The 12,626-nt window shown below is 40.4% G+C and overlaps 1 protein-coding gene across 5 annotated transcripts in view; it reads right to left on the bottom strand.

The window, feature by feature from the left end:
• Positions 1 to 12,626, bottom strand: part of ano2b (anoctamin 2b) — a 106,172-nt gene that overhangs the window by 67,896 nt on the left and 25,650 nt on the right. For all 5 annotated transcript variants that reach the window (XM_032505736.1, XM_032505735.1, XM_032505734.1 and 2 more), the window contains 4 exons: positions 5,230 to 5,328; positions 4,803 to 4,954; positions 2,872 to 2,926; positions 2,737 to 2,788 (listed from right to left, as the gene is read on the bottom strand). In XM_032505736.1, coding sequence (XP_032361627.1) covers positions 2,737 to 2,788; positions 2,872 to 2,926; positions 4,803 to 4,954; positions 5,230 to 5,328 — 358 coding nt within the window. The remainder of the gene's footprint in view (positions 1 to 2,736; positions 2,789 to 2,871; positions 2,927 to 4,802; positions 4,955 to 5,229; positions 5,329 to 12,626) is intronic.

The following is a 12,626-nucleotide window of genomic DNA, read 5'->3' as shown; positions in this document are numbered from 1 at the left end:
CACATAAGAGAACTCCAAGGGTGATTTAAACATCACTCTAATGTGCTTCTCTCTTCCTACCTTCCACTAGAGAGAAGTCATGATAGAAAACAACCTTTATTTGTTAGGGCTGAAGATTGAGTTTTAAACCGGAAATCCAAGTAGCAGGTGAAGTAATAGTTGATTAATTGGCATTAAGGAGTAAGTTTATACCAAATGTGCTCAAAGCCATAGTAAAAGAACACCTTCTGTTATTTATCATATATTAGTACTGCACACTGCTCCATTGTGTTGATGTTTGAGTGATTTCTGAAGATTAGGTTAATCTCTTCACTAGTATTTTGTCCAAGGGTCCTTCAGTGACTCAGATCCAATGTCACTGACAATGACTATGCTCCAAATTTCCCCAGTAATATACCAATGCCCTTTTTCCAGTATTCACACTGACCATGGAGGCTAAATTTCAGCCCCTCTAGCTGTTTGTGCCGTGGCTGCAATGGGGAGATATTTCCTTCTTTATAGGAGCTGTGTAGATTGAATTATTACTTTATGTTATCACCATAATTACTACTTCAACCATTATTACTGCAGCCATGAGGCCACACCCTGCAGCGGTTTAACTTTACTTTTCAGAGTAAGGCAGACTCATTAAGGTGCCGCTTTTAGTCTTTGGAAAATTTCATGTGGCAAGTGATGACCTGACCTGTGAATGTCAGGACCAACACTGATACGTCAGATGACCTGGCACACGCTACTGGCTTTTTCATCAAAGTAATTAATCAATTAATTATCGGTGCCTTAAAGGGGACTGGGGGAACTATGCCGTGATTAGCTGTGCTACTAATGAAACTCATGACCAACACACACCCACCCATATACACACACCCACCCATATACACACACACACACACACACACACACACACACACACACACACACACACACACACACACACACACACACACACACACACACACACACACACACACACACACACACACACACACACACACACACACACACACACACACACGTGAATGTTCGCTCAACCAGCACGATCCAACTACAACTCCCAGAGGCACCTGCTTCAATCTCTGCCTGACCCAGGACTCCTCATGACCCACTTGTAGAGGAGATGGAGGAGGGCAAAAGAGATACGGGGAGTGGGCTCTATATATGTGTGTGTGTGTGTTTGAGACTAAATTTATATACTAATGATGAAGAGAAAAGAGAAAATAGAGGTTAAAGAGATGCTCAGTTCTCATTTCTCTCCCCTTCTTCCCCTGCAGCTCCATCAGTACTCTTTGGCTGAGACCTTCTGCTGTGAAGGGAAAGCCAACCAGACATATGGTTGACACTAGAAATGAAACGGTTGTGAGCTCATTTTTATATGGGACTGAAGGGTCTCATATATGCACAGGCAGCTGTTATCTCCATGTCGTAAAAAAAATCTACAGATCTAATCTACATCAACACTAAGGCAAGACCCAACATGAATCCAGAGAGTGTTGAATGTCTTGCCGTTCATTAAGAAAATCCCAGAGGAGATTGACAAAAGCCATAAACAACTGCCACCGCTGCTGAGGCTAATTGCCAATCGTCCCGGTGGACGTCTGCAGTTGAAGTGTTAATGAGCAAAGCCATTTTCTAAGCGTAGCCTGGTGGTAACAAAGCGTTGCTACAAACCAAACAAATTGGGGTTGAAAAATAATGTTGGTCTTATCTAATTATCCAATCATCTCCCTCCTTGTTTGGGTCACCAGCTGCACTTCACTTTGCTTGACCTCCGCATTGAACTCCAAGAAGGGATATCAAAATCATCTTCCAGTATACCTGTCTATCAAAGTCCAGTCGTATTCCAGAGTTTCAGCACCACCTTGAGCTGCAACTGACAGCTGGCTTTACCCTGCAGTGTCCCAGCCAAACATGTTACACAAGTGTTTTACTGCACCTGGTTTTACCTACCTACCTACCTACCTACCTTACCTAACGCAACCTACCGTACCTCAATCAATCTACAGTATCTGGTGATTGGGATGTTTTACATTCTCCTTGACTCAGCTACAGTAATTGCCAACCTAGTGCTCCCATTTTAATTTAACAGGCTATAGATGGTTTTGGAGACAAAACCTCCCAATCCAATCAAGTTTCAATACTATTCCATACTTTACAACTTCATAATGATATTTTGAAAAGCTTTTGAATTGATGGATGATGGTGCTGAAGTATGAAGCAGTGATCAGCAGCATCACAATAAATCTACTACGAAGGCTTATAAAGTATTTTTATGAAGCAAACCTGGTTTTTATTTCCAGGATTGTGATTCATGATGTCTTCGGTAAACATCTGCTCTTTTTTGCAAGTTATCTCCAAAATTTACTCTGCTGTTTTTTTTCCTCAGTCACAGGCCATCATACTTCAAGAGTAGGGGAGGGGTAGGTAGAGGATTTGAGACTGTTCTGCTGCAATTCTTGCTGCTTGCCAACAGAGGTGGATAGTCATCAATTGTTGGGTGCACCATTTTTACTAGGCACAACATAATGGAAAACATTGACATTTGTCAGATGCTTATGCCTGCAGCAAGCATATTAGATCTAGAACGGCGTCTACCTCATGCCATTCATCTAACCTTCACTGACCAAGTCAAAGTGTACATGTCAATATGAAGAATGTGTAGGACTGGAAAGGCTGCATATGTTCAGTAAACTCCCCCCAGACACACACAAACACACACCGTAAACGGCTTGGTATCCTCACCTATGGTTTGACAGGTTCGTACACACACCGTCCGCCGCAGGATCTCGTATACCTAAACCAGATGCAAGAATATCAGACTGGAAATATAAGCTAACCCTGGACAAACATTAAGATGACATCCGAATGAGCACTTACTATTCGGCCCCTTGTGGCGTTGTCAAAGAATGTGTCTTTAGATGTGATGTTGTACCTGAAGGAAAGACAGCAAATGAATAACAAAACTGTACGTGTGCAATTTCCGTGTGTACATCTTTGCATCCTTGTATTTACTGTATATAGTGTGTTGCATGCAAACATGCATGGCTTTATCTAATCAACTCAATCTTTTGATCAGTGAGAACATACAAATTTAGAAAGAAATTCTTAAATTATAAGTGATACTCTAAAACTTTAGGCTAACACTTTGTTTGCATTATTCAAAACCACGTTTTTAAAACATCATTTCCACAAAACAACCAGACTTAGCCATATATCATGAATAATCTTATCATTCAGTTGAAGAGTTGTTACTGGATCTTATTTTCTCAAATAATACTGGTGTCTACTATCACTCAGTATGTCATAGGATACAAGGTTGGCATGGCCACTTGCCAAGGTTTAAGAACTGCACAGTGTATTTTAAAATGCCGGCACGGACTACAGGAGCAACAATCAACCAGGAGCATAGACTTGTGTTCTTATTACTTGGTAAGCATGTTGACCAAGAATGCAATCTCCCAAAAACTTGCATCCATCTTAAGTTTGCTACAACAATTTGCAAACATATTACACCTAAACTACTGGTACCAAACCAAGTAACATCAGTACAATACATCACTGACAAATGTGTCAGTTTTTCTTATATCCACTTGGTCTTTCCACTGGGGTAATGTATGCTGACGATACAGTTATTTGTACTCATGGTAAGACTGCTGAAGAGGTTGCAATCAAGCTAACAGATGTGCTAGTGAAGGTTACATCCTGGCTTAACCACTGTTGTTTGCAACTGAATGTTTCAAAAACAGTTTGTATGTTCATTACCAAAGGCTCCCGCATAGACGCAGAGCAGGACATTTCCATTTCAGGACACAGACTAATGGTTGTCTCAGAATACAAGTATTTAGGAATACACTTAGACTCAAACCTTGCCTTCAAAACCCACATAAAGAGGGTCTGTAATAAAGTAAAGTTCAGTCTGTCCAATTTTAGGTATATCAGAAACCTATCAACTGAGGCAGCTAAGCTATATTTCCACTCATTGGTTCTCTGCAACATCACCTACTGTCTCATAAGTTGGTCCAATGCACACTCTACAGCTTTAAAACCACTGAAATCATTATACAAACAAGCATTTAAAACTTTAGACAAAAAGCCATTTCGTTACCATCATTGCCATATTCTAAAGAAGTATAAACTGCTCAGTTGGGAAAACCTCATAAAATAGTATATAAGATCATGCACAGTTTAGCTCCTCCTCCTTTGTCTGGCCTTATAAACTTTAACTCAAATGCAAACAGAGTTACCAGAGGTGCAATAAGGAGGGACTGCACAATCCCACTCAAAACATCTGCATTCAGCCAGGCCGTCTTTTCATTTACAGCATCACATCAATGGAACTCGGTACCACCATTAATTAGAGAGTCCCCATCCTATTACTCATTTAAGTGTAATGTTAAGAAATGGATGTTTGAAAATCAACACTGTCAACACTGACGCTGGTCCCATCCACCAACAATAACTGTATCATCTATTTTAGATTTTATTTGCTTATCTTGTTTATTCGATTGTTGTGATTTAACATTGTAATTTTTAACGTTTTGTCTATTGTATAAATATCTTCATTGTATTATAACTGTTTATTATTTTAGGATGTTTATTATTTTAGGATGCCTAATAACATCTGGCTAGGGGACTGCCGATGAAAACTAGCCTATGGCTAACTCGGGTACGCTTACATTTGCTTCGAATGTTGATCAGTGTACATTGTCCACTTTTCAAATAAACAAACAAATGAAAAAATGAAAATGAAATATAATCTCACTTTAAATTAGGCTTATTCTGCATATGTGTGTATGTGTGTATCTCACAGGTGGAGTTTGTCCCTGGAGAAGCAGTGCGTGAGAAATTTGGTGCGTTCTTGGTCCTGATGCGGTACTTTGGGCTGGAAAGGCTGGTTCATTTTCCTCCACACTGTGTTCATACTGGACCCAAAACCACTTTCCTCTTTAAGTTCGTAACTCTGGAGAAAACAAACAAACACAGAATTAGTCAACCAATTACACTTGGACCCTGTAGCCTTACAGTTCTGAAGAAAAAAAAACTTTCTAAAATTGAATGGCCTTGTATATAAATATCAGCATAAGGATGATTAACTGTGTAACAGTAAGGACATCAGTCAATCCTCTGCTGTCTTGGTCAGTGTCACTTCTGACCACAGACATAACAAGAATATACCAACAAACAACAACTTTACATGGACCCATTGACTGTTTAAAACTGGCAATGAGATCTCACTGTTTTGGTGGGGACTTTGATCTTGAGAAACTCAGCCTCTCGACACAGCACCGGCCAGGGCGCATGGAGACGAGTGAAGCTAGGGCCATGGGCCTTCACCTGAAAAACAAGCAAGACTTCATGTCAATTTATGTTATTTATGTTATTGTTTACGTAATTAAATGCAGTCTGGAACCTTTAGGTACAGAAATAAAAACATGTCTACCCCCAGTTACGTGGTAAAATTCAGATTGTATGTTTATGCTATATGTTAATATGTATTTAAATAATACATTGATTGATGTATAGATGCTTGAGAGCTGGAAATGGGTCAATGCCTTTGATTCCCCAACAAGAGCCAACGTTTTCTACTAAAAAATGTGTTTTATACCGTAAACTTTGTTTTGGGAAATGTATTACCAGATTGCCTGGCTGAAACTACCTTCTGGCTTACCAGACCATCTGTCAGTACTGCTTTGAAATCCAATACAGTAGACAGACCTCGGTAAACGCTGCACTTACCTCTCAGCTGATTTTGCCTCCAAACCTCATAACTGGGTTCTGGAGCTGTAACTAGACATTTCAGATTGCACAGTAGTCCTTGCTTCAAGTTATCAAACCCAGTCAAATCGCTGCCATCGGACCGACCTACTGCAACACTTTGGCTAACCAGTTTGGCCAGCAGCATTACTGGTATTTATAAAAGATAGATGTAGGCTCTGTTCCTAAAGCAAAGCCTGGAGCTGTTTCCTTTGTTGCTTTGTTGTTGAAGCCTGTTCCTGACACATTTGGATGTTTTTGTTATGTTCCTATCATCATCTCCAGCAAACAGATATTATGTTTATTGTACGTAAAATAAAATCCTGACTCACCAAGCTTGTTCTGCTAATGAATCACGGTCCAGTGCCCACACTAATTATTATTTAACATTAAGATGCATTAGCAAAATCTGATAATTAGCACCAGAAGGTATGCGATTGAATTATAAATATATAAGTGCATTAACAAACCCACTTCTGCCTCTCTATAGTTGACTAAAAAGAAAAAAAGTGTTAGTTGTGAGCATCAGTGACAACTGTTTTTCCAAAATCTATGTGGCAGATTAGTAGTGTGAGTGAGAAGTGTAACCAGAAATGAAATAGAGCCAGCAGAGGACGACAGCCAGGTAACCTTACCCTCCTCAGACCCCCATTAGCTTCTGCGACAGGGGGGAGTGAAAACAGAAAGGTGGCATGGCAAATGATGGAAACCTGAAACGATTCCCTTTCTCCTCACTCTACTCTCCTGAGATCTTTCACTCCCCCTCACCACCCGCCCTCCTCACATATATTACTGTACCTTCTGCTACCCGCTAGACACTGTTTCACTGACTGATTGACTGACTGACTCACTAATTGTCACTCTTAGTCATCTTATATTTCATTATCTTCTCCCTCACATGCGTCCAGAGTGTCCTTTGTCCTACTCAGGGACACAGTGGAGCGAAAAGCCACCCGAGCTTAAGCCTCTTTTAATAAAATATATATTTGTTACACAACTTACGTATGTATATTCATAACACAAAAGTGTTCAGGTAACTTGTAGGTTTTAACTTGCACTAAAGGATATCTGTGTGGAATGAAATAACAACTGAAGAAACTCAATGCATGGGGATTGTGTGTTGTGCAGCTTTCTTCTTTCTGTGGGGTGTTTTTTTTGGTCCAAACTGATCAGTTTTTTAAGGGCACAAAAAGCAAGAGTGCCAAATTGTTTCCCAAAGAAGTTGTTTTAAGTCTACATGGAAGATGCTTGCATCATTGAGCATGTTTTTAAGCACTAAAAAAATACAAGAAGTGGTAACATGTTCTTTTTAACAGCTGTGTTCAGCCATGATGTAGCATAATGCTGTCAATGTTGCCACAGTAACAGTTATGGTTACACTTCATCTTTAGCTTGTATGACCCAATTGCAAACAATCATCTCTCAAAATATTTGTCTTTTAATGTCTGCTGCCTTTCAGTAACTGAATAGTTACTGCAATTGTGAATGAGTGGTTGGGGATGGGTTAAAGGTTTTATTATGGGTGTGGTCTACAGAATGGATGCCCAAACCAAGCCTGATGGGACCCAATAGGACTCGAACGGATCCAACGGTATACGACAGACTGGGCAGGGTTTGGACAGATATTTAGAAGTGATGTTTGGGTCGGGCTCGGTCACATCAGCGCGATGAGGCATTTGTTGTAAAATGGTGCTGAGGCTCCTTTAAGAGCTCAGTGAGTGGGGGCAGTACATCAGCCCTGGAGGTAATAAGTCTCCACTGCTTTTCTGACCACTACAGTTGGAAACAAAGCAATTAGGAAAGGTTAACACATTGAACATTTTAAATTTAACAGCTTATTAACATGTGCTTGTTGCCCCATGTGCGCTAATGCACTCATTTATTAACATTTCAGAATGCCTTACTACAGTTGCTTAATAAAAGCAGGCTTTCTACACCAGCAAATGTAGGCTATATGTGTCATTAGTATGAGAAGAAAATGACATTTTAACTTTGTCAGACCCAGGTCGGACTCTGACATAAATATCTTTACGCACTCTAGTGTGGTCACAAATAGACCAGACCACACCCAGCTGTGCTGTTAGGTCAGTGGTTCAAGTGACACCTTTCAACCCAAAGAGACCAGCACTCCCTGCATTGAAACAACACAGGAGGCGGAAGTGGTAGGGACATGTTGTTTAAAGGACTGGTGATGAGATGATGAAATAGGATCCAGGAGGTCCAGTTGGATTGACAATGAATTCATTATCAGGCAGCTTATTAGGGGTGGAAATCACCAGCAGCCTCCCGATACGATTTCATCCAGATACTTGCCATGATACGATATTAGAGTGATTTTAAACATATTGCAATATTCTGTGATATGTTAATAATTAAGTATAATAATTTATTACCTTTTTCCAACTTCAACTTTTTCCCAATTTCAAATGATGTCCCCAAAAGGAAACTTTGTCAACATCTGTTTTATCAAAAAATATACATTTCTGTTTGTTCATACCACTTCAATTTTATTTGCAAAATGGGATTGTCAAGCAGACAAACTGACCAACACATATACAGTGGCTATAAGTTTACACGCCCATGCTAAAGTTGATTAAAAGAGGAATGAAAAAAAAATTATTTTAGAATTTGATCTTATTGCCTTAATTCAATTTTTTTAACCATTTAAAGAGGACTCCAATTTTCTTTGTGAATGAATCATGTATTGTACATAAATAACACAATTTTTTTTTAAAGCCAGTTATTTCATGGATCCAGGATACTTTGCATTCTGACAAAATCCCTTGGCCTTTGGAATTAAAATAACCCCATATCAGCACATACCCTTCACCATACCTAGAGACTGGCATGGTTTAATTTCAGTTAGCTTCATAGCTGGTTTGATTTGCATTGAGAGATGATCTTATGGAAAGTTCCCCATGCTTATCTCCAGGTATGGGGAAGGGTATGTGATGATGTGGGGGGGTTATGTTAATCCCAAAAGCCAAGGGAACTTTGTCAGGAGGCATAGTATCCTGGATCCATGAAATAACTGGCCTTTAAAAATAAAAATGTGCCTGCCTCTATGGGAATTTAACATAGGTGTGTGTATACTTATGCCCCCTGTATTTTAAGGAAGAACATTTACAATACATTGTTCATTCAAAAAGAAAATTGGTGTCCTTAAAAAGTTAGATTTTCCTAAATTGTTTGAATAAAGGCATTAAGATCATAAAGAGGCATAAAGATGTTTTTTTATTCCTCTTTTTAGATCAACTTTAACATGGGTGTGTATTCAAGCCACTGTATAATAAAAGATCCATACTTGGCACCTGTGTATCGATACAGTATTGCCACGGAAAATATCGCAATACTATGCGCTATCAATTTTTTTCTCCCACCTTTACAGCTTAGATGCCAAAACACTGCACAATGGTCTTCACTTTTATAAGTTATCACAGTAAACATTAGAAATATAGCATTCACATCACCAAGTTTCTGCCTGGAAAGTAAGATTTCATGTACTTGATTGGCCAACAGATTCAAATAAATGAGACGGCTGCCTTTTTTCACTCAGGGCTCAAGTTGGTCTGAGCATTTTAGAAATATATCATTGCCAAATTAACCATATATCCTGATAAAAGTAATGCTAACACATAACGTCAGGGTAAATACAACTGCTGAACTGTGGTATTGCTAGAGCAAGTTTTTCTCCAAATTGGACTACATTTCTTTTCATATTGGCCTACAGTAAACCCCCATCTGCAAAATGATGTAAATGTGTGGAGTAGAAAGTGATAGTTGATTTCATGTTGCTTGTTTTACTGCCACAAGATTAAGACATGAGCAAGGATTCATTGATGTTATGTTAAATGCTACAGCTACCTCATCCATTTATTTTTCACATCTACATTTTGTTCTAGTTCCTCGCTTACTTTTACCCACCTTCTACAAACATCCATAATATTCTACCCCTTTGCTCACAATCATTTCTCAGCTCTCTCATCCCCTTTATTTCCCTGCTCTTTCCCTTCCTCCTTTTTCACTTCGCTCCATCAAAAAGAAGAGGATATAAATACTTTTCAGCCTGGAGAAGGTTAATTAGTCAAGTGATTTCCAATTGGCTCTTTATCTCTATAGGGGGGTAACTAGGACGCAGCCAGGGGCCTCTTTTGATTTGGGAGGGGGGCATCAACTATGAGAAGGTGATCGGTTGGTCATGATGAGCGGAGAGGAGTGTGGATGGTGAGAATGAGGATTGAGATGAAGACAACATGGATCCCACAGAAAAAGACTAATTAAGACAAAGACAGAGAAATATACAAAATAACAAAACACAGCATGGAAGGTGGTTATTTGATGAAGTCAATTGGGGGGGGGGGGCGCATTACATGAGCTCCTCTACACCTGCAGGTGGTCGGATGTAGGTATTAACCTGGATATATTGACTGTATAGGAGCCGACTTGGGGGGGGGTAATTTGTGACGTAATATCATGAGGAGACTTCATGCTCCAACCGAGTTTGAGCTGTTTTAGGATTTATTGCTACAATAGGTTGCAGGCGCTGGGAAGTGTTCTTTTAACATGTAAATGTAAACACTTGTGTTCTCTGGTGTGCCTTGGAATGGAGTGATGCTGCACACTCTCAAGCCACAGGTACACACAGCGGATCCACAGTTTACATTTTGTGCAACCAGCCCCCTAGTGAAAATAACCACAGACACCGTGCTAATGTGCACATCAAACATGTTTTTGATTTGAGGATTCTACCAGTTTCTTCTGGACATCAACAGCTGGAGAGTGACACATTCAAAACAGTTCACACAGCTTCACAAAGACATATGAATCACTTAAAACTCCTTGCTCTGCTTATAACTCCCTCAGGACCATACGTTCTTGCCTTTCACCCGGTGTCTCCATCCTAAACACTGGGTGACCGGGGTAACCGGTCCCAGACAACAATAAGTTTCCTCTGAGGAAAACTCTGTACTGGATTCCCAAGCTGTCAGCACGTCATGGCAGGCAGAGCTCTGTGATTAAAGGTAAAAAAAGTGAATGTGATTGGTCATGATCACAGACTCTAATGCGCCCACCCATAATAATGGCTTCTGCACCACAGGTGAGCCAAGGGAGCTTGGCCACCAGAGAGGCGTGCTGTACCCTACAACAGGCTACCTGTTGCATCACACAAATAAGCACACATCATAACTGATCATTTATGTTGACCCACTATAAGCAAAGGATTTATTTTTTTGTACGTTAATACCAGGGGCAGCAACAAGTTTCTACTACAGATTACTAAAATGTAATGCTGTTAATGTTGCCACAGTAACATGGTTACATTATGGTTACACTTCATCTTAAGTTTGTATGACCCAAATGCTGTGTTCAGACAATCATCTCTCGAAAAATTAACCCTTAAATTTTCCTTGTAGAGGCAGGATTAGCTCAGTTGGTAAAGCAAGCACACATACTGTATATAGAGGTGTATTCCTTGACGGAGCGGATTTGACGCCAACTGAGGCCCTTTGCTGAGTGTCATTCCCCGTCTATCCCCTGTCAAGTCTTCATCTGTCCTTTGGAAATAAAGGCCTAAAAATACCCCCAAAATACTCTTTAAACAAACAAAAACAATTAGCCTTTTAATGTCTGCTGCCTTTCAGTACCTGAATAGTTCATTGTGAATGAGTGGTTGTGGATGGGTTAAATGTTTTATCAAGCAAGAGGACACCCATGTCGTCGCATATCCAAACACACGTGAGGTAAGATGCATTGGCAAATGTATAAATCTGAAAGGGTATTCTGGGATAGACTCAGCCACCCCTAAGCATGGATGCATTTAGAGTGCTGGATACTGCACCACGTAGCCGTGCTCCTAATTTTCCCCAGTGGCCACTTGTGGTAATGCAACTATGGGTGGGCATCAGGGGCATAGCACTGGAGTGGTTCAAATCGTACTTGACCAAACTTCATTTTTTAGCCTTGGTGACTGTGTATTCTCCACTGCTCCTCAATCGTGTGGGGTCCCACATGGCTCAGTTCTTGAAAAGGCGGAAGTGATGGTTTTTGGTGGCACCACTGGGACCGATCCCCCCACCCCCCACCCCGTAGATCTGGGTTCCTTGGTACAGCATGTTAAACCCTGCATCAAAAACCTAGGGGTTAAAGGGGACCTGAAGCATAAGTTTGACAGTCAGACCAAGGCTGTTGTCAAATCAAGCTTCATCCAATTGAGGCACCTGGCCAAAATAAAGCCAATACAGCACTTTGAGACGGTAGTGAACGCCTTTGTTACCACTAGGCTGGATTACTGCAATGCACTTTATGTGGGTGTAAGTGGATCCTCCATTGCCCATCTCCAGATGGTACAGAATACTGCTGCACGTCTTTTAACTGGCACACGTAAACATGAGCACATTTCCCCCATTTTAGCCTTGCTCCACTGGCTGCCTATTCAATTAAGGATCCATTTTAAAATTATTTTCTTTTTAAAAATGTGCTTTAAAAGCCTTGAATGGTCTTGCCCCGCCCAACCTCGCTGAGCTTATATGCCCTAACGTCCCAACACGCTCTCTCAGGTCAGATGATCAGCTGCTCCTGAGTGTGCCTAAAACTAAGCGGAAGCTCAGAAGGGACGGTGCCTTTGCGGTGTCGGCTCCTAAATTGTGGAATGATTTGCCTATGCACGTTAAACAGGCCTCTTCTTTGTCTGTTTTTAAATCCTGTCTTAAAACCCACCTCTTCTCTGTGGCCTTTGACGCCTAGTAAGATATTGACTTCATTTACTGCATCTAATTATTTAGTTTAATTGCTTTTCATTGTGCAGGTATTATTTTTACTCATGTTATAATGTTGTGGTTTTCGTTTTTTCGTTTTTTTCTGTACAGCACTTTGGTCAA

This window comes from Etheostoma spectabile, chromosome 23, assembly GCF_008692095.1.
Source record: "Etheostoma spectabile isolate EspeVRDwgs_2016 chromosome 23, UIUC_Espe_1.0, whole genome shotgun sequence".
In the NCBI taxonomy this organism is placed as follows: domain Eukaryota; kingdom Metazoa; phylum Chordata; class Actinopteri; order Perciformes; family Percidae; genus Etheostoma; species Etheostoma spectabile.
This window is presented reverse-complemented; position numbering and strand designations above follow the sequence as displayed.